Source organism: Falco cherrug, chromosome 4, assembly GCF_023634085.1.
Source record: "Falco cherrug isolate bFalChe1 chromosome 4, bFalChe1.pri, whole genome shotgun sequence".
Taxonomy (NCBI): Eukaryota; Metazoa; Chordata; class Aves; order Falconiformes; family Falconidae; genus Falco; species Falco cherrug.
Window position 1 is genome coordinate 88,307,129 of NC_073700.1, and position 22,890 is coordinate 88,330,018.

General features: G+C 43.0%; 1 protein-coding gene across 3 annotated transcripts in view; it reads left to right on the top strand.

The window, feature by feature from the left end:
• Positions 1 to 19,301: 19,301 nt before the first annotated feature.
• The window catches only part of ADCY1 (adenylate cyclase 1), a 154,275-nt gene continuing 150,686 nt past the window's right edge, over positions 19,302 to 22,890 (top strand). For all 3 annotated transcript variants that reach the window (XR_008732038.1, XM_055709109.1, XM_055709110.1), the window contains exon 1: positions 19,302 to 20,352. Coding sequence is in view for 2 of the 3 variants with exons in the window: in XM_055709109.1 (XP_055565084.1) it covers positions 19,684 to 20,352 (669 nt within the window). In the remaining variant the exon portion in view is untranslated. The remainder of the gene's footprint in view (positions 20,353 to 22,890) is intronic.

Genomic DNA, 22,890 nt, shown 5'->3' on the forward strand with positions numbered 1-22,890 from the left:
ATCTTTGCTTCGATGGGATTGGGTGTGCAAAATGGGAACCTTTTTAAGATTCAGAAGTTGCAGCTTTTATTAATGAAAACAAAGAGAGAAACAAGGACAGAAGTTTTGACATCCAAATTTGGACTGGAATAATTTGGTTCTTCCCTGGTATCACTGACTCATTTAAAAAGTCCATTTCCTTGCTTTCCTATAAGATAAGCTATTAAAACTACAGAGATCATAACATTCTGAATGTAGTTCACTTTTATTGATTCACTTTAGAAACTATAAAGGAGTGGCTGTGCCAGATTTTTAACACAGGTATGTGCCAGCCAGTGTAAACGCATGAACGATGCAGTCATGTAAATGAGCCAAAATGGCCATCGCCATATATTTTTTGCTGTCTTTGCTGTAACCCCAGGAGCTGCAGCTTGGCAAGTTACTTTCAGTAGTATGGGCAAGTTAGTCTATTGATTTTCCTCTGACAGCAAAGCTTGCTTCTAGTTGTAACGTTACTTCTTTGTCAGACAGATTCAGGTGTAACACATCTGAGGTTGACAAACACACCAGGTTTAATTAAGTCTCATTTGGCCAATTTAGAACATGTTAACATATCAGCCAATTAAGACTTTTTTTTTTTTCTGGTTTGGCTTTAGCATCTTCAGGGAAGTTTTTAAGGAACAGAGTCTGAATGCAAAGCCCTGGCAACTTGACAAGTGGCAAAAGCCTCCTGGTCCTCAGCAAGGCCAGCACACACCAGTTGTTGTACCCTGGGCAGACTGACCTTCCAAGCACCACCAAAGGTAAATAGTAGCAAGCAGAGGAAAGAATGCTTCCTCCCCTAGTTCCAACCAATGTGTGTAGCAGGGGAAAGGAAAGTGAGACAAAAGAAACAGTGTTTGGGGACTGCTGAACAAATTGGTCTTAACAAGCATCATCAGTAGAGGGGGAAACGACTTCTAGAGGGGAATATATGCTGATCTCTTTGTTGTATTTGCTCACAGACATGAATATGAAAGCCGTCAGTCTTTTACATTCTGAGAAGTTCCTAAAGAATAGTTCAACCGATATGTCAGTTCTTAATTGTATGATGCATCCAATTATAGATAAAATAATAGCATAATGAGATTTGTGCCAAAGGAAAAGAAGCTGCTGTTTTGAAGAGAGGTTGCTTTGTTGTTTGAAGTTTTAGAGACGCACTAGAGTAATAGGCATGGAGACATGCCTGTGATAGTTTTCATGTAATTGTGTGCATGTACAAAAAGGGAAGCTAAACCATCTCTTTATTGCTGGTAATAAATATTAGTGAGTGCATTTTAAGAATTGTCACTGTATCTGAGTCAAACAAGTGTCCAAAGATTAATGGACTGTAATCTCTACTGCCTTTCACTGAATAGCTTGTAGTACATTTATGAAACCACAGAATAAAAGTAGCATAAATCACGTTGCTCGTTATTCTACTTGTCTATGATACATCCCAGCATAGATATACACCCCTTTCCCTACCTATAAACATAGTTTCTAGATCACTGTTTCTAGCAAAGGTATGGGTGCACATGAATTAATAGAAATAGGAACCATTTTTGAAAAACAGGAAAGGGGCGTTGCTATGCAAGCTGAGATACACAGGTGAAGAGTTTTTGCAGCAATCTGAAATGGTAATGTTTTTTATATTGCAGGAATGCAAAGAAAGATCAGCCAGTGGCTGGTCACCACCTGTGAAATCATAGGTGAATTTAAAAATCCTGTCCCTGTATCCAAAACTTAAACTGCAGCAAGTTACTTCCTCAGTATAAATTATATACAGGAAAAGCCTTTATCAGATGACTTGGGGGAAAGGATAGCAAGACTCTTTATTCACATATTTTCCAGCATTTAGCAGGTGCTGTTGGGGAAGTTATTGCCCCTCCAAGTGGCTTAGTTTATCTGTATTACAAAAAGACTGGCTGGCTTTTCAAAACACTGTTTTCTTAGAAGAATTCTATTTCCCAGCCTTCTTAAAGGAAGTTTCTAAGGAATAAAGTCCAAGTGCAAAATCATGGCAATTCTAAAAATATAATCAAGAATAAGAAATTCTTCAGTTATAAGACTAAAGAGCAAAGTAGTGGTATTGACAGCCTTACTAAAAACTGCTGCACCTTTTTATTAGCTTCCTGTAGCTCTGTTTCTTCAGTGCATGGAAAAGACCATATTCTCTAAATCTCTCAATTCCTCAGTCACACAGCAGGTGACTGCAATGAAACTAGACTTTACTGGAAGATATTATTCAGTGAGAGTTTGTATGGCCAACCTCACTCTTGCTTACTCAGTCATCCTATCCCATGCTTTTCATCCATTTTACCATCAGTGCTTGACTCTAAACAGCACAGGCATGGAAAAAAAAAAGGAAGGTAGGTTGTCTGAAATCCCTTTTTCTCATCTACAAAGCCAGTGTTTTAACTGAACATCCCCTTAGACATGGATTAGCTGTTGCAAACTGGTAACAGGCAACTTAAGCTGGAAATATTGTTGGAACATTTAGATGGCACTATTTAAAGTACATCAAAGTGTGTATGACCTAAGCCTACTAACCAATTGCTTACATCCCTCTTTATATTCTTGCTTTTCATTATATGTGACAAGATTTATAGGCCCTGTCTGCTGCCATTAGGCTCTGGAGCATTATTTTACCAGCTGTAACACAAACAGCATGTTGCTGATTTTTATCACTGGGGTCCCACCCAGCCTCCACCACCTCAAATTCAGTGAAAACTCAATGCACTTGATTGTGATTTATATCTGCCAACTTCCATGTATTATATTTTTGCCTGAAAAGAAAAGCCTTTTTAAAACACAGTTGCCTTAGATAATATGCAATAAAGTGTAGTTGGGACTGCTTTGCTAATTGGGAGACTTAAATCACTTTTTCACATGTTTAGCTTGTTCACTTCTTCAAACAAGCAGGGCCAAACCTCTTTGGATATTCCTGACCCCTTTCCTCCTTGCTCTCTGTATTTGCTACCTATGCACTCACAGTGTTTTGTACTCCTTCAAAGTCCAAACCCAGTAATTTTTAAAGGAGTAACACAAATATTCACATCTGTGAAATAATCCATTAGAATACCTTTTTCTATGACTGCCCTGCCATTGCACCCACAGTAGGGATGGCATCTAGGAGGGAGGAGGAAGAAAAAGATCCAGTGTGCACCAGCTATTTAGCTACCATCACCAAATGACGACTAGGCATATCAAGGAGAACAAAGTGAAAATGTCTGCTTTGATCTGCAGGTGCACCCTGAACGTGCTCCCTGTCTTTTTCTTGAGTCAGTGAGAAGGTGTGGTGGAAGATCCAAGCTGTTTTGAAGTTAGATGGGAAAACCCTGTTGCGAGGTACAAGTGCTATTTCAACAGGAAAGGCAGTCCAGTTGGTGGAGATGCCTCAGCTTGTTTACTTTGGTGAAATTAACCCCCCAGATGAAAAAGAAGTCAGTTCTGAATGTGAGGGTAATAGAGCAACCAAAATCCTGGTTTCTTTTCCTGAGGTTGTGAAAAGGAAGCCCAAGATGTATTTGTTGTGACAACAAACTGATTTCTGTTTCTGGTGGACGATGACTGTGTGGAGATTTGTGTTTTTTCTAAAGAAATCTTTACTTAAGTCCTCACAAGAAATGCAAACGACGTGTTTGGGAATTTGGAACAAAATGGGTGGGTTTTGCCCTGTTTCTGCAAATCCCACCATCTGGGGTCCAGCAGTCACTCCTGAATGCCACTCTTGGTCTAGCTGAACTTCACTTTAGTTAAATTTTAATGAAAATTAAAAAAAAAAATCTTTTGTTTTTATTTCAGTGATGAGGCTGTTAGAACAAGTTTGGTTCCAAGTATGTATATAAATGGCTTTTGGAAGCAGAGTATTTGCCCTTGGAATTTCATCTACCAGGACAGAAAAAAGAGCATAATATGGTGTTGTGTCTGTGATAAAGTGCAGCCACTCTGCCGTGTACAGAGCATTAGACACTGCACAAATAGTGTCCTTCTGTCAATGTATATATCTTTTTGACTATAATAGGGCTCTCTTCATTGGTCTCCAGAATCACATCTCTTATGACTATAGCCCATGAGTTTGTTTATTGTGGGTAGCTCTTTTGATGCATGCTAAACAGCTCCTATGTGGAGGTGGGGTGAAATCTTTCTGTTTCCAAATTAAAATCTGATGAGAGGTCCAGTTAGTTAAATTTATAGTCTTAAAGTCATCAGTGCCCTACCTTTGGTTCTTGTTCACTGGTTTGTACAAAGGCAAAACTTTTTTTTTTTTTTACCTTTTCATTAAACCCGCTTTGTTTTCATCAGGACTTTTTTCCTGCTTTTACTTTCAAACCAACTTCTCTCCCAGCTGAGAGAAATCATTTTCCCTGATGATTTCCAGTTGTTAACTATGCTTTTCATATCTTTCAAAACTACCCAGACTGTATATATATTTTCCCTTAATGCTGAAATCTTTTGGTTAACTTCCTAACAAGCTTCCTTCTGATGTTCCAGGTGTGCTTGAGAAGGTATCAGCCTGACAGTTTCCTGACACCTGATCCAAAACCTTTCTAAACCACTGAAAAGATTTCTAAAGACTGTGTTCTTCCTGATTTCTTTAAAGCTTCATGAAAATTCAGATTTTGCATAAATTCTGCATGTCTTGTGGCTGAATGTTCATGAAAGTTGCCCACCTGTATTTTAGGCTGTGTTGGTTTCCACTTTTAGTATTACAGAGTTTGACATTGAGAAGTGTTTTTCATAGTTTCTTAAGCAGGCTGCTTGTTGCTCAAAGTATAAGGACCTTGCTCTTCTTTCTAAAGATAACTATTTTTGCAGGTATATTCTTTTGTACTAAAATGGCAGACTAACAGATATAAAACTCAGAGGTGGTGATTTATGTGTGGTTGAAAATGACAAATTCAGTGCATTCTTTTCTGACAGCTATTGCTGGCCACAAGGTTATTGAATGGGTATTGACAGTCCCATGGTTCAAATGCTACTGAAATGTTGATCTCAAGTGGAACAGCCAACATTTAAGATTAAAAAAGCCTTTTATCTGACTATCAGTTACATCAACAAAGAAGACTCTTTTGCAGAGTAGTACTGATTAACTGAATATAGAAAAAGGTAAATGTCTCAGGGCTAAAAGTGGAAGAGATAAGCAATATTAGTATATATCACAAATAACTCTTTACTGGTTGGAAAGGTTAGTCTTGGTGAGGGCTGAGCAGGAACAGACAGAGGTTAAATCAGACCACTTTAAAAGATCCTGTGCTTGATTTTGTTTATGTAGACTTCAAAACCTTCACTTTGGGGATCCATCATACTGCTTAAGTACCAAGTGTGCAGTTGATGCTGGATACATTATTACACTTCTTCATTTACGTTTACTGGCCATTCACAGTTGAAAAGTAGTATTTTTAGACCTAACCTAATTCTGCACCATGAGCAGGAAAGCTAGATGTAAGTCCTAATTTGACCATTATTTTTTCCACTGTGATACGGTTATTTCACCAGTTTGTACTTCTGGTAAGTCAAGATTGGATGGCTCACCAAAGGAAGCTGAGCAGTCATCTGTGCAGCCTTCCAGGGCACTGCTCATGTGACCAAGTGGAAGTGCAAAAGCTAAAAGTATGTGGTCAAATAGATTGGAAATAAGATTAAATGTGGGGTTTTAAAAAACTTAAATGCGTGACCAGTTTGACATGTGATGGGTAGCTTGCATGTCACGCTCACTGAGACAGGGTAGAGCACTTTTCTAGCAAGCAATGCAACAGAATGAGAACTTGTACATGAAGGAAAGTCAATCCCCTTTATCTTCCATAGCCTCCTTCAGTCTTGCTTATTTAGGCTATAAACTCTACAATAATGGAATTATTAAGCAATAAACTTTTACTGAACTTTGCACAACTAAATTTGAAACCAACTTATGGTAATTTTTTTTTATGATGAGTGTGGTGAAACATTAGAACGGTAACCCACAGAGGCTGTAGATGCCCCATCCCTAGAACCATTCAAGGTCAGGTTGAATGGGGCTCTGAACAACCTGATCTAGTTGAAGGTGTCCCTGCTCATTGCAGGGCAATTAGACTAAATGACCTTTAAAGGTCCCTTCCAACACAAAGAATTCTATAATTCTATGAATCTACAATATTTTTGATATTATTAAAGTACAAGTAATTGATCCTAAAGAGTAATACCTTCAATAATGCCATAGTTTAATAACATTTTTGTATGAGTAAACAACATTCTAAAACCTTTTTCCCCCAAGACTGAAAAAATAAAGTTCATTATTGCTGCATTTCATATTTCCCATCATTCCTAAGAAGCTACAACTTTTGGTTATCCTTATACTTCACTAGTTCTAGATGTAGAAGTAAAAGTCGAGGATTTCCACCCTCTCACTGTCTTGAGCTAGTTGCTTATTGCTGTGAGTCTGTTGTACGTTTTAAAAGGGCAACAGTCACAATGCCTTACAGTGTATGGTGGAAAGAACTGTCTGCTCCTACCTGCCTTAGAAGATCTGCAGATGAACACACAAATAGATTAGTGTAAGCAACAAAATAGCCAGGTGGGAGTTTAATGGGCCATTAAAATAAACCTTTAGGCCCAAAATCCAGCTACAAGAAACAGATGCAACTCCAGTGATTCACAAATGATAAACACAATACCATTTAGCAACCACATTAAATATACATAGGGTTGTTCCTCTGGCAAAAGTTCCCAACAGACTATTCTAGTTCCCTACAGGAGAGAGCAGTGATATCAAAGCAGGGAGGATAGAAAAAGGGCTTTGGCCCATTTATTGATATATTACATCATGATGAAAAAGTTTCTCAGTTCCTGTCCAAGGCTATAGGGAGTTGGGTGTCCAATAAATGGAGACACCTAAAAAGGTAACTGCAAGGGTCCTCAACTCGTGTTGTCAAATCCTGTCTCAGGAAAAATTGTATTTTATGATGGATCTAGCCAGGTGAAGTTTACAAATACAATCAAAAAGGAAGAGAAAGGTCTAATACTGAGCACTACTTTTGGATAAATAGAAAAGGAGGTTCTTTAGGTGCAACCTACTTGACTCTGTTTTTCTATATGTATTTCACACTTCCCTCCACATGATTCTGCCATGGTTCAATATCCCAGGTATACCTGTTGTTGTTCTAACCCTTGGATGCAGGGTACTGAATCTGATGTTGTCTTAACTGATTAGAATCATCAGCTGGAACACGGAATCACAAAATCTTAGAACAGTTTGGGTTGGAAGGGACCTTCAAAAATCATCTGTTCCCACCCTCCCCCCCTCCGCCATAAGCAGGAACACCTTTCACTAGATCAGGTTGATCAAAGCCATGTCCAAGACTGCATCTTGGTTGCAGTCTCCTGGGAGATGCGGTATGTATGTATTCTCACAAGAGCTGTGTTTACACTGTGGGAGAAAAACTTGTGCCAAACTAGAAGCTGACCTAGTCAAATTATGTTAAAAACACAGTGAAGAAAAGACACCTTAGGTTTTTATTCTTATTATCTCTACACTTGAGTTTAACCTGCCAACACAAAATAAAGCCCAAGTTTCTCATCTTCACTTCTATTTTAGCCAGGCTTATCTAGATGAAAATCACATAGCTTTTCCCTTTTTTTCTAATGACTCTACTAGAATACCCCTAGCCTACACTGTAGGTGTGCCAGCTTTTAAATATTTATGAAAATAATACTAGCTGAATTGCTTTGTATTATGACAGGCGTAATAGCTTGTACTCATTACCATAAATGTATGCATAAAACTCCTTAGGTTAAAAAAAGTTCCCCTTGATGATAAACAGGTTTTGAAAATCTATTCAAAAGCTAGGTTGATCCATTTCAAATACTGAAATTTTAGAAAAGCATTTCATCTATTGTGTGTGATTGAAATACCATATAAGGTGAAGAGAAACATTAAATGTAAAAGGGTCTGTGAAGAGTTTCACTGAAATTATAAGCTCACAATAGTATGAGGCACACAAGGATGCTGCTGAACCAAAACAAATGCTGTTCAGACATAGTAGGTGAACAGTACCTCGCACTGTTCACATTTCCTTTCTTTTGTTTTGTGAGTTTAATCACGTGAATGATTAAAGGTGGGGGGAAAAATAATCTTGCAAATCTCCAAGTTCTATAAATCACAATATATTTATAAGAGGAAATACTACTCATTTCTGTGCAAAGGCTACAAAATCAGATCATCACGCATGATAACTTTCGAAAGCTATGCTATGGAATCTTTTCCAGGCAGAATATTTCAAGGTTGTGAAGAAGATCAGCTTGACAGTGCACTGTTTTCTTATTTCTCTGCTCATGCACGCACATTTTTACACTCTAGGTCAGGTCCCATGAGTGATCTTGGCAACCAAATTAAGAACCTAAACACAAATTACAGTCCTCAAATCTCCCATGCAACTGCTGCATAAAACTGGAGTGCTAAAATAATGTTTCCATACCTCTGTTCTTTTAGCATACTCTCCAGGGACTGGGGGTTTTCACCTGTTTTCTCAGAAGCACCTCAGTTTTGACAGAGTAAGGGTCTTTCTCTGTCACCCAAGTCATGACTATGCCCAGCTAGCATGTCTAAAGTAATTGTTCCTTTAATTGTTCTCTAATCCCATGAGAAGCTTGTAATACTTCGAACCCCTGCAGAACAGGTATATTAGAAAATGCGGTTATAATTTTGTATTTTTCAATTCTTAGTTATGTTTCTTAGGGCAGATCTTGCATTTTCCAATCTGCTTTTTCTTTGACAGACTGATTTTTTTTTTTTTTTAGCACAGTATAATTTTTTTTTTTTCAAAAAGAGACAGTTCCTGCACATAAAATAGCCTGCCAGTTGGAGTGGGGTTGCACCAGAGCGGTTTGCAGCTCCATGCTCACATATGCCAAAGAACTGCAGCATCACAGAAGGGTTGAGGTTGGAAGGGAACTCAGGGTCACGTAGTCCAACCCCCCTGCTTGAGCAGGGCCACATGCAGCTAGTTACCCAGGACCATTTCCACGTGGTTTTGGAATATCTCCAAGGATGGCAACTCCACACCCTCTCTAGGCAGCCTGTGACAATGTTCAGCCACCCCCACAGTATAAAAGCCTTTCCTGACGTTCAGAGGGAACCTCTTGTATTTCAGTTTGTGCCCAGAGGCTAGTGCTCCTGGCACTGGGCACCACTGAAGACAGCCTGGCTCCATCCTCTTTGCGCCCTCCCTTCAGCTGCTTATAAACATTGGTGAGATCCATCTGAGCCTCCTCTTCTCCAGGCTGAGCAGTCCCAGCTCTGTCAACCTTTCCTCAATGGAGAGATCCCCAGTCTCTTCATCATCTTTGTGGCCCTTCACTGAACTCTCTTCTGTACATCCGTGTCTGTCTCTTGCTGTGGAGCCCAGGACTGGATACAGCACTCCAGGTGTGGCCTCACCAGTGCTGAGCAGAGGGAGAGAATCACCTCCCTTGACCTGCTAGCAGAATGTCTCCCAGTGCATCCCAGGATACCATTAGCCTTCTTTGCTGCAAGGCCACATCACTGGCTTACACTTAACTTGGTGTCCACAAGGACCCCCAGGTCCATTTGCCAAGCTACTTTCCAGCTGGGTAGTCCCCAGCACATACTGGTGCGTGAGGTGGTGCACATGATCCCTGCACCATCATGGGTGGTAGCTGAGTTTCCTACATCCTCAGAAAGTGCTCTCATCACTTTTTGGGTTATCACTGCAACGTCTCCCCACCAGGTCCTTGAAGAAAGTCCTCTGGGGCTCTTGGAGGGGAAAAAAAATTACAGGTGAGAATTTTGAATGATTAGTCAATAGGGTCCTTCTTTTCAGTATTTGCTTGGTGGGTGCGTTTGTCTTGTGGGCACACTGACCTCCAGAACCACCTTTCTGACTGCAGGGGCTGTTGCATATCTCACGGAAGAGGTCCATCAGCCACACATGTATCTTGAATGTAAAGGCTCAAAAGTTACAAGCCGGGCATAAAACCCTGTAGAGCTGACGAAAACTATCCAGTCAACTGACTTAACCTCCAGACAGAGCCCTGTAGGATACATTTCCACTGAAATCAGGGGAATATTTCTTAGGTGGTGCAATGAGCAGAGCTGGCCACTATTGGACACAACTCATCACCAAGCACTGCAGAGTGGCGCTTGGGGCTAAAGGTCACCCCCAGCTTTTGGGGAGTTCAGTGTGGGACCAGAAAAGGTAGGTTGGTGCCAGAACAAGCTGTAAAACTCACTCACAAAAATAAGCACAGGTTTCATCACCACTGAGACAGTACTTGAATGCTCCTACGGACGTTTTATGTTAATGATGGTTATTATTGTTGTTGTTATTTAAAAATATCTAATTTTTTTATTATTTTTTATTGCCTTGCCTTCCCTGAAATTCTTTGGAAAACCTTTAGGAAATCCTTTAGGAAAACGCATTTGCCCTTTAGCGACACCTGATACCTTTTCAGTAATCTTGCAGTGACCTTTCTCCCACTTAACTGGAATATTTAAACTGCCCAGACTACCACGTTGACTTGCTAAACAGGATTAAGGGAAGAAAAATAGCACTTAACCTTGTTTAGAGAAGTGAGATATATTTCAGACTAGAGGATAAGACCCAATCTATAATGGATGTAGTCAGGCTTCTACGTACTTAGTCTAGAGTTAAAAACAACCGTAAGCTTTCCTTAGAGTAATGCCTCTCTGTGCTTTAAAGTGCTATCAGTGCTGAGAAGGAGAAGCGTTCTCAGGGATTAAATGCTAAGGTGCTACAAAAATAGCTGTACCAAATATACAACTAAGTTTTAAGCATGCAGACCTATATTTAAACTACCGTATTCTGAATGATTTTTGCAAACAAAACTTAGGAGAAAAAAATGCCTACTTCTATTAAAAAAATTAAGCATCAATTTTGTTTTGTTTAAAAAAAAAAAAAAAGATATGATCCTTGTAAGTCCCTTCCAACTACAAATGTTCTATGAGATTTTAATTTCACCTGTAGTTTTTTAAAGAAAATTTAATTTTCAACTGTAATCTTGACTGATAAGCAAACAGGTTGTTGAGCAAGTAGATGAGAACAAAAAAACAAAGGAAGACTGTGTGAAAGGTATGAGATGTAGTGTTAGTAACATTACCACCCAACTGCATTACTCTCAACTTGTCTCACATAAGGAAAAATATAAAATGTTTCCCTTTTTTTGTCTTTTTTTTTTTTTTAAGAAAAAAATCCTGCTTCTCTACATTTACAAACATATATACACACGTACACACACATACAGGAACCCCTGTAGTCTTTGAGGTTGCTCTTAAGGCTCCTACTTTTGCATCGACTCAGAAAATGTTGTGCTTTTTCTCATCATTAATAAAAGCAATAGCACTTATCCCTTGAAATTCCCTCTGAGTACACAATTTCTTTGTCACACCTTCATGCACACAAACACATGCACAGCGTGTAAGCAGGAAGAAAGAATGAGACAAGAAAAGAATTAAGTTGCTTTACTAAGCTGAATTTCCAGTTCATCTATTTATAGTAACAGTGGGGCATAAGCTAAATAGCATTATGCAGGTTTATGCAAATTGTTTAGGATGAAAGGGGAGCACGGGTGACAGGAAAATAAATACAGCATTGAAGGCCATGGGAAATCTGTCTTAATGTTGAGCAATGGTCTGACTAAAGGAAAAGTAAACACGGCACAGCATAAAGTTGTCTTTTTTTTTTTTACTTTTAACACCTAGTTGCTTTAAACACCTAGTTGTTACCTTAAAGGGGAGGGTAGCTCCATCTTGAGGGTTTAAACTCAAAATAGATCCGGTAACATATGTGCTGTTAATTTGACCTAATTAGTTGTTGCTAGTTGCAGGACTTACATGAAGAATCTCATTACATAGATTAGATACAAAACAGAGGGAATCTTGGTCCTTGATGGAGATCAAGTGGAACAGGGGTTTAATGCCCGATACACGCTGTTTCTGGGTACTCTGGTCTTTGTGAGGGGGTGTCAGACGAAGCGAATCTCTAGTGTCTTCTGCAACTCAGCCTTCTGTAACGAGCTTATCTTTCCATTTGAAAAGCATCGTTCAGATTTTCATTTCAAATTCCACCGGTTTGGGGGACTGTTTCCTTGGGTTTACAAAAAAAGCAAAGGGCTATGTCTGTATCCACTTCAGTGATGAAGTGCAAATAATTGACAGGGAGCACACTGTCTGGCTGTGGTATGCTATGTCTTGAAACTGTTAGCTTCATCGTTATAATCAGAAAACACTAAAATTAGTATAAAAGAGCAGTTCTTTTCCTCCAATAGGAACTGACTACAAATACATTACTTTTTATTGTTGTCATTAAACTCATATTGTCAGTGTTCTTTTCAGTCTTTGACAGGAGGCTCTGCAAATGAAAATAGGCAGGCTTTCGGAACACTTACTCAAGAAAAACTCCCAAATTAAATCAGTGTGGAGTTCTGCCCAGATCAGAAGTCCAGAAGGGAGCCTCAGGTCTGGCGCTTGAAGAAGCTATTTACAGAACTGCTAATGAGTGCGCTGTGAGGGAAAGTCATAGCAGAGCACATCTGAATATTACCAAGAGTGAAAACTTGGCATAACGAAAACATACGTGGAATTAAAAAAAAAATGTCTTAAGCAACTGATAGCCTTCATTTAAGAGAGAGAGAGAAAGATGTTTCTTAAAGTTTCAGTTCATAAATAATAATAATATGCATTAGCATAACTGATCTGAGAATGTGTGCAGCATAACTCAGAGATAAGCACAACAGGAGGAGACCAGATCTGGTGAATATGTATTATTATTTAATGTATATATTTTAAAATTGATGTGGCAGAAATACAGCTAGTAGTGAACTGTAGACATCAGCTATAATTTTTGGCTTTAGTTTTTCTTACCTCTTGGTTTTTCCTTTTCAAGGCATTCAAGGGATTATGCTAAGCAAAATGCTTGTCCTTACACACACTCTGAAATGCATCTAAACTACATTTCATTAGGGAAACAAGAACACTATAGGCTTTGAACAAAGCCGTGCTCTTACCTTAGAAAAGGGTAATACGAATATAAAGAGGAACAGAAACCTTCCTTGGGAAATAAGTACGGTTAATAACATCAGGGCTAATAAAGCTGCAGTGAATATCAAAACTTCCCTCGATTTCATGGAACGGGATCAGAGTCGTGTAACGTTGTCAAATGCTGCTGGCATCCTAATGCTAGGAATTTGCTGAACTCCTAAAATGAGAGTTGAATGCTTGACATGGAAGCAAGGAGAAATACAATACATTTTCTTCCCAGCGGTCTCAACATTACTGAGTACGTTTTTACAGTTAAGGGATTTTTAAGAATGCCTTGGTCCATCAGATCACCTGCATAACAGAAACTGCTACCAAACCTGCTAATTGGTTTGGGAGATCTTTATTGTTCTTGTTGCATGGACAAGTATTGAGATGTGGGGGGGGAAGGGTTGGGTTTGTTTTCTTTTCTTTGTTTTTCTGAAAGGATTTGCAAAAGGAAGCTTGTGGGAACTCAAAAATATTTATATTTTGCCTGAAAACTGATCCAGCTTTCTATAATTGTGTTTTTTGTGAGATATTGACTGTGGAGTTGGCTCAGAAAAAGTCTGTTAAACAAGCTGACGAGGAAAGATAAAGTAATAGCTTTATTGAAGCAAATAATCAAACACAACTGTTTGGGCTATATCCTGGCCAGAGACTGGAATGTGATTCAGAAGATACCAATGTATTGAAAGGTCTGCCTTACCGAAAGGAAAGAAGGGAAAACGTTGTCAGCTGCTGCAGGCTAACATGGTATTTCTAGTCTCCGAAGTGCAGCGCCAAGGTCCCAAGGCAGCCCCCGAACAAGCTGTCTTCAGACCTGGTTTCTGCGCACCCATGTGAGCACAGTATGAAGCCCGAGCCAGTAAGCTCTGACACAAGTACGAGGCCACATAACACGCAGGCACACGGGTTTCTGACCCGGTACCTCTGTGTGCAGCTGCATCGCGCCGTGGGCGGGTACCAAGGCATGCACAGCCGACCAAGGGTTGCAACATTGCATACCCTTGCACACTATTCCCCAACAGAAAAGAATAAGCTCCAACTTACACACCTAAATCAAAGTCATGAAAGTAGATGGCAGTGTGAGCCCTGTGTAGGTTTTTCTGGGTAGGTTTGTGATTTCTGGTTTTGATGTTGGGTTTTTAAATCAATGTATATCACTGTTGTATACCCTTTGGCAAAGCGTGCAGCAAACCGTTTTGAAGAAGCTTGGAAACCTTTTTGTGTGTCATTTTCATGCTGTTACTGTCCACAGGCTCATGAAGGAAAACTCCTGACGTTTCCCTGAGGTAACAGGGAGGGTGCAGTAGGGTGTGGTGAGACAGAAGCATGGTCATATGGGGTGTGATATGTGGGGAAGCTCCTGAGAACTAGTGACCATGAAAGAAACAATCAATGAATTCCTCAGAAAAATGCACCAACCCCCTTTCCTGAAATTTTGCCTATATAATAGTCTTTAGATGGCTCTAATTTTAGATGAAGAATAGATAAATCAGAGTCGATGCAGTACTGATGGAGGAAATGAATTACTTGTCAAAAGCTGGAAGGATCCAGCTGACCTCCTATAAATCCATGCTGGCTGAAAAGCACATTGCTTGCTCACTGGAGAGATTCATTAGTATTAATACAGAAGTTCAGTAGGTCACATAAGTCTCATGCTCTCCTGGAAGGCTTAGAATAGAAGAGAGAGGTAAAGGACTCAAATGCTCTTAACGTCTGTACTCTCTGCTCAGCAGAGGACTGGAGAAAACTCATTCCCATTCTCTGCTGGCAAATTAGCTACTTTAACCGTATTATTTTTCGGTCAAATCTCCTAATTGCTTTAGCAGCAGTCTTGTCTGACAAGTGACTTGAGGTCAAGGCCTTAATGTAATTTTCCTCTCATCTGATATTTTTTTCTCCAACAGATTGCACAATTAAATAGACCTCTATACAGGTAGAACTGTGATTAAAACAGCCTGAGTGCAAAACCACTGTGTGGTCCAAAGGAAACTGAACGAGCAAACCCACTGTTGTTAGACCCGAGCAGAAGCTAAGGCACACTTTTGTCATTGAGTGATTAGTGGTGCAACCTAATTTTGCCCTTGAAGGACTCATATCTGTTCTGGGCTGGGTGCCTTAGGTAATTGCTTGTCTCTTAAAGATGGTTCTTGTATGAAGAAGCAGAAAGGAGAAGTTTAAACCAAGAAGTTGTTTTGAAGAACGGTGTTGAGGTTAAACGCTAATGATTCCTAAAAACTGAACTTGTAGGTGCTGTAAGGCTTTCACTTACTGTCACTGGGCAAAGTTTATTTCGGCTCTGGAGCAGAAACTCTCTGATTAGGTGAATTCAAACTTGCTGCTAAAGTTGTTTAACTGTGGAAGCAGTACATATCAGAACTTTCTGTTCCATTTGTTGTCCATCAGAATGCATACAACATAAATCAAGCTTTTAAAATCACAATTAATTTTAAGGAACAGTTATTATGATGCTCCTAAGATCCATTCAAACAGCGTTTCAATAGTCCTGCAGAAACTTAGTCTACATTTCTTGAAATAAGAATGTGAGTGGAGTCCCCATAATGATTCCAAATGAAACCTGTGCGTGATTTGGGAAAACATACTTCCACTTTTTTCAGACCTTGGCTTTCCTCAAAATCTAGAAAAAATGATGAATATATTTCAGAGATCCCTGAGAGGAGGAAAACATTCTGTTCAAATTTTATGTTTAAACCTGGCCATTCCTACCCTTTTCTGCAGGACCTCTTCTGTCCTGCCCACATCACTGCTTTTCTCTCGCTAGACACATTTCTGTGGTGGCATTAACAAGCTGTGCCTGCTAGAATGAGTTGGCAGAAATTTCTCAATAGCTTTATGCAGAGTCCTTACTCTTACTGTCAGAGGGAGGGAGAAAAAAAAAGGTTTCTATCCCTGTGTCAGATGATAGAGAATGACATTCTGTTACAAGTAGGCAATACTAAATATAGATAAAAGATGAAGGTTTTCCAATCCTTGCTCAGGTAAAAATTAACCCAAGATAAAAATTCTGTTGATGCCCAACTTTGACTATGCTTAATTCTAAAATTGTCATGAATCTGAAAAGCTCTATTCTATTAAAAGTATTGCTTCCAAAGATGGTCTCCAGCCAATGCACCAGGCGGTGAGGGCTTGAAACTGTTGGAGATGAGGAAATACAAAAAAGCAAGTACCAAGCAGAGTAAAGTAAAACAAGATGGACAGTGAAAAATAAATAATTAATAAATGGATCATCTCTGTGCGTGAGGTAAATAAAAACAGATGTTCTGAAACTCTGAGTAGCCCTTGATTTCAAAACTATTCCTCCGTTCCAGGTAAAAGGTAGACTTCTCTTTAGTGGAGCCTAGATCCATACACCGTCCAGCTCTCCATGAAGAAAAGTTTTCCATTTCCAGTAACTCAACCAACCAAGACAGCTTGCCTATTAGGAAAAGGCTGAAAAAACAGGTTTTGCCATGCTAAAAGGGGGTAGAGCTGGGCTCTAATTGCCTTTTCTTGTCAATACTACATTTATCCCCTGAGTTGTCTCTGGTTACAAATGCAAGGGCGTTCAACAGGAAGAGCTGGCTTGGACCTGGCCAGCATCCAGAACTTTGAGGGCATTATATATCAAAACCAACCTCCTATCTTCCTTAGACACGAGCCAGAAGTGCACTACAGACCACAAAGTGTTGCTCAGGGTTCGCAACCCCTTGACCAGGCTGCTGTCACTGTGGCAGGTACATTTGGTCGGAAGCGGTGGGATGCTGGGGAGCTCTAGCAGTTTTATAGCTGGTTATTTGCTTTAATAAGATGTCGGTTTCAGACAAAGGTTCTGAGGTTCCTTCTTTGTATTTGTGACACCGGGTGGTAAAAATTGGGCTGTTCCCAATGCAGGGTAAGATGAGGTATTTGCCCCTTGATATGAAACAGTGTATAAAGGATGGAAGGGTTTTGTTAATCACTGTGTGACTTTTCCATATTCCTACAGTGTCTAAGGAAGATAAAGCTTCAACGGTTCACTGCCTCCCTTTGGCCAAATAAGAACAGAGATGTTTATGTCTCATACATACATGCCTTCTCTGCTGCATGTATGTACTAACTAAACCAACCTGAGCTTGTAAGAAGCATGAAAATAATCCAAACCACAGGGTGCCTTGTAGGGAATTACTCACCTTCCTTTCTCCCAGCAGCAAGCTGCTGAGAGCCAGAAGAAAGAAATGATAACTGCTAGCATGACAACTCTTTCAGGGGATTGTTCCTAGGGCTGGGCACCCAGGTGCCACCTCTTATGCAGTGTGAGGTGTGAAATATTAATTTATCCCTCAGGATATATATGAGCTCAGAAGTAAGCTGAGGACAGGTAAAAATGTAGCAGTGTGTATTTGTCTAATATATGTGCAACCAAAGTGAATTGATGCCAAAGTGAACAAGGAGATTAATTTTATTAGCTTTCCAAACACAGTAGGGATATGGCAAAACAAAGGAAGCTTTTTTTTTTATTAGATTTAATTTCATTTCAGCTAAATATCTCTTCCTGTTTCCAGCACTTGGACCAGCAAATCCAACCCCTTTTCTTTCTTCCTGAGGGAAGTGACAGACCTGTAAACACCAGCTATTTTTACAGTTCTGCAGTGTTTGAGGGTCTAAGTCCCTGTCTAGGAAACCACCATGAGTGGCATAACATGAACACAGAGTAAGTAACAGTCATTGCCTCAAGTGTGAAATATTTTGAATCTGTAACACACAGACTCCAGTAATGTTAATTCGTTCCCGTTTCCTAATGAGCTCTGCACAGGTTCAAAAGACTAGCTACATACTGAGTCTGGAGAGTTAGGACTAACATAAAATACTGAAATATTAATATTAAAAAAAAAACCAAACCAAAATACAAAACAAACCACTATGCTGCTTCAGATCATGTATCAGAGGTGTTTTTTTAAAGCTACTTTGCTGTCCAGAAGTGCAGTACCAACACCATTCACAGCTGCAACAAATCTTAAGAGAATCCCTGCGTGCTGTTGGTCTTAGGGCTCTTCAGCCTGAATCTGGAACCAGAGTCTGACATCACTGGCACAAAAATCAGCGATTAAATCTTCAACATACCCACGATGGTAGGATTCTGCTTTGAGTTTGGCAAGTCTTTCTGCACTACCTTTGAAAAGCCAAGTGTTCATAATGAAGTCTTCCATTTTGACATTTTCCTAGCCCCAATTCTTACAAGCACTTGATCCAACGACAAAAGAAGCATTGGAGTCCTTTCTCTGGTGTTTGGAGAGTACGGAATCAGTCTCATCATCCCAAAATTAGATGCAATGGTTACAGCAAAGAATATTGCATCCTTTGGTGGCATCTTGTTAACAGCTGTATGCGGTAGTAGCATCACAGGCAGAACCAAAAGGTTTCTTCAAAAACACCATGCAGGCTCCCAGCTCAAGGTTTTGATGAGGACACCCAGTGCGATTTCATGTGGGATGATAACTAACTGATGTCACAAGAGTAACCCTCTACAGCCACTGGCTGAATTGTACTCCCAGGTAGAACAGAAATGCGTTTTCTTGAAAATTTTCCCATTCACCGCACTTTTCCCCAGGAAAGCGAGTAAAACCAGCATGTTAATTCAGGCAGATAAGGCTTTATTTCTCAGAGGAAGCAGGACTCACCTCTATTTATAAATTTACGTGTATTTATAAATTTACGTAATTTTGTATATTTACATATGTCTGTGCGTTTACATGTATCCCCATGTCTTTATCGATGGGTTCGGTCTATTTATATACATTTAGACAGATGTAAAGGCAGGCGGGCAACACAAGGCTGCCAGACAGCTGCCGCAGCCCGGGGGCTTGCGGGGGGCGCGGGGTGCCAGGGCTGCGCGGGGCGTGGGCGCCCCCCGGCCGCGGTGCCCCGCCGGGGGACGTGTCCGGCTTCCCAAGCGAGCGGCGCGCAGGCGCCCCGCACTCCCCGGCGCCGGTGAGATGCTCTCGGACGTGGCCGGGGGATCGCCCTGCCTTTCCCCGTCTCCTGCTTTCTCTCCGGCCCCTCTTTTCCTCCTCCTAGCCCCAGTCCCCTGGCTGGGTTTAATTTTTTTTTCCTTTTTTTTATTATTTTTTTTCTTACTGTTGCCCGCTCCCCGGGAGCCCGTTTGCCACCGTAGCTCCCGCTCCTCCAAACAGCCGTATCTGGAGGGAGACCCGCCTGTTGATTACCCCCCGCTCCCCTTCCCTCCGCTCCCACCCACTCCTCTCTGCCCCCACCCCTCCCTCCGCTTGATTCCAAGCCTTCGGATGGTGTTTTGGTGTCATTAGGAGATTAACATCCCTGGAGCACCAGGGGAGGGGGAGGAGGAGGAGGAGAAGGAGGAGGAGAAGGAGGAGGAGGGTGGAGGGGAGCGGGGAGAGAGGCGGCAGGCGGGAAGGCTGGCACGTTAGCACGAGCGAGGCTCTCCTGTCGCCGTCCCAGCCATCCCCGGCGCCCGGGCGGCAGCGGCGGGGGCTGCGCCCGGTGCCGGCGTCCACGGAGCTGCGGCGGCGGGGGCGGCCGGCGGGCGGGCGGCCGCGGCTCCGGCTCGCAGCCTCCCTCTCTTTTATGAGCGGCGAGGCGGAGGAGCGGCAGCGGGGGACACCAGGAGGAGCATTTCTTCCCCGGGGTTTATGAATGGCACTGACATGGAGGAAATACCGTTTCAGAAAGTCAAGACCAAGAGGAAGAAGTGCTGCCACTGCTGCTGCTCCCCGCCGGCTGCCGCGGCGGCGGGAGCGGGCGCCGGGCTGGGGGACCCCCCTCCCCTGCTGCTGCTGGATGCCATCGCCTGCGAGGACGAGTTTGACTGCAAGGAGCTGGAGGCTCTCTTCCAGAGCTACAACCTGAAGCTGGAGCAGACGTCTACCCTCAAGGCGCTGGCCGTCCTCATCGTGCTCACCGCCAGCCTGGCCCTGGTGGAGCTGCTCTCCGGCCCCAGCCTGACCATCTCCAAAGGCTCGCACCCGGTGCACTGCATCATCTTCCTCTCCCTCTTCATCGTCACCAATGTCAAGTACCTGCAGGTCACCCAGCTGCAGCAGATCGTCAAGCTTACCTTGCTCTTCAGCTTCACCTTCTCCTTCCTCTGCTGCCCCTTCTCGCTTGGCGCCTACGGCATGGAGCCCCCCAGCGCCCCCGAGCAGGGCATGTGGCAGCTCATGCTGGTAACCTTCGTCTCCTACTCGCTGCTGCCCGTCCGGACCCTGCTGGCCATCGTCTTCGGGCTGGTGGTCTCCGTCTCCCACCTCATCGTCACCGCCACCTCCGTCAATGCCAAGCGGCAGCGGCTCTGGAGGACGGTGAGCGATGGCCGGGCCGGGCCGGCGCTGCAGCGCGGTGCGCGGCCGGCGGGGGGGCGCGGAGGGTGGATGCCGCCCCTGCGAAGGCACCACCGGGACAGGGTGACCGGGCAGCGGCCGGCGTGTCCCGGCGGGAAGGGGCGAGCCCGCAGCTGTGCTGCGGGAGTTTCCGAAACTTTGTGGGGAGGGGGGGGGAGGGGGGCGGCTGCTGCTGGCCGGAACTACCGGCTCGGCCTCCGCAGGACACACCGGGGGCGGGGGGCAGCGGTACGGCGGGCGCAGGGTGCCCGGCCCGGGCCCGCCGGTGCGTGTAACCGGCTGCCTGACTCGGGGCGAACTTGGCACGGGCGGCAAGCTGCGTGTGCCGGGAGCGCTCCGCTGGATCCCTTATCCTCGCTCTCCCTCGCGGCCGTGTAAACCAGCCTTGGTGCCCACCCCGGGGGCGGGAGGGCTGGGGGCTCTGCAGAGCCGGTGGGACACAGCGGGGCACCCACCTGGCCACTCTCCCGGCCAGCGAGGCGCTCCCCCTCCGCTTCCCTCGGGCGGCTGCTGCCCCCTCTCCACAGACATCCCTGCTGTGTCAGTGAACTTCCTAGCGGTTCCCTTTCCCGGCTGAATTAATCCAGCAAAACCTCCCTCTGCAGCAAGCATCTTTGGAAACGTGCTGCTGCACTCTCCCCCCCTCCCCCGAGCAGCTATTTATAGCCCTGCAGGGCTTTCTCCGGCTCCCGTGGCCTGATGGGCCGCACTGGCAGGGGGAGGAGGAGGCGGCGAAGTGCGTATCTGGGAGTCGGGGTTTGCTGCTTGAGGCTGCGTTGTGTGGTTCTACCGAACCACTGGGAGAGAGAAACTGGAAAAAAAATATTACTGCCCTCATTCAATTGATTACGCATAGCCTCAGGGGAAGCGTGTGGGTTTAACACCTAGATTGGTTTTAAACAACAATTTAATGCATAATTGAAGTATTTACTACATGACTTCTGCTGAATGCTGGTGTTATTCGCCGTGGCTGTGCAAGGCTGTGTTGTGATGCAAGGATGCACACAGTTGGTGTGGGTGTTATCGCTGCCGTAAGTAGAATCGTACACCTTTGTGCCCAGAACAGTGAGGTCTTCCTCCCTCCTTGCATGGTCGTGCAGGCACAGGCAGCCCAGCACATATGTGCCCGTAATGGAGAGATGCAGGGACAATCAAAAGAGTGGTGTTACTGAAGCAAATGAGATTATTCATGGCTTCGCGCCGCTGAGCTGGTGGACAAAATAAATTGTATGTTTTGAAGGGGAAGAGAGAGATAAGCTGAGCTTTATGATTTACCCAGATAATCTGATAGTCTATTTTTAAATGCGTGATTTAGAGTTTCCATGAGAGGGAGAGCTGATGAAATGCAGGAGCACTGAGAGGAGCCTTCCTTAAAAGCATTCAAAAGGATGCTAAAAACACTGGGATATTTCTCTTTGAGTAGGGCTGAAGATCGCTCTTTTTACTGGAGTACCATTTAGTCCCTTGGGGAGTCCAGCTCATCGTGGCTTCCCTGACACAGAGGCAGATTTTCCTTGATTCCAAGTTGCAGCTGAGTGTGGCACCTGCTGTTCTAGATGAACAATATAAAGAAGCTGACAATAACATCTGCTCATTAAATGATCTAACCAAAGGCTTGAACGTGAAACATTTTGACAAGAGGAAATCAGCTCTCTCTCTTCACACTAGTGTAACTCGGTTATTCAACAGGCGAGAAGCTGGCTTAAAAATACATAGAAATAGTTGACTAGCGGCTGATGTAACACACGTACATTTCTTCTTCATCACCCTCTCCTCCCCACCACAGTAATTTCAATAATTTGTATGCAGTCTCCCAAGCAGTATGCTTTGGTGGTATCAGGAGGCAGAAACCACCTCTGAGTCAAGCAAAATAACTGGTCTGTGACCTTGCGTTGCACAGAAATGTCTGTTGATTTGTCACATATTTGCAAGCAGAAAGCCCTCAGGTTTGAAGACCACCTTTGTGTAGGGAAGGGACTCTTCCCTTATGCAGAAGTTGCTTTTTCTTTTCCAGAGAAAAAATTCACAACGGTTGGAAATTTAAAGCCATGGAAGGGCCACATGATCTGAATTTTATTTGCCTGGCCTGGGAGTAGCCTGAGAGTAGCTCAGCCTTTTTTTGTAAAGGCTGGGATAGTCCAGTTCTGCTTCTCAGCCACTGGATTATGCCACAACCATCCCAGTACCTGTAGCCACAGCGCACAGTCATCCTGTTGGGCAGGCAGAGCTGCGCTAGTGCCCATGGCTCTGTTCTTTCTCCCGACCCTGTCTCCTCACACCAAGCAAACGGGTGAATTTAAAGCTTTAAATAGAAACCTGCTGTATGCAGAAATGCAGAAGCCCCTGCACCAGCCACTGAGGCCAACGTTCTTTTCAAGAAGCCTTTGACTTTGGGGTGATTTCAGGCAGGGAACCAATTTTATTTTTGTTTAGCCTGAGCTTTTAAGAGAGTGCAGATCTAGCAACTTCCACTGAAGTTAAAATGGCAAGTTAAGTTGT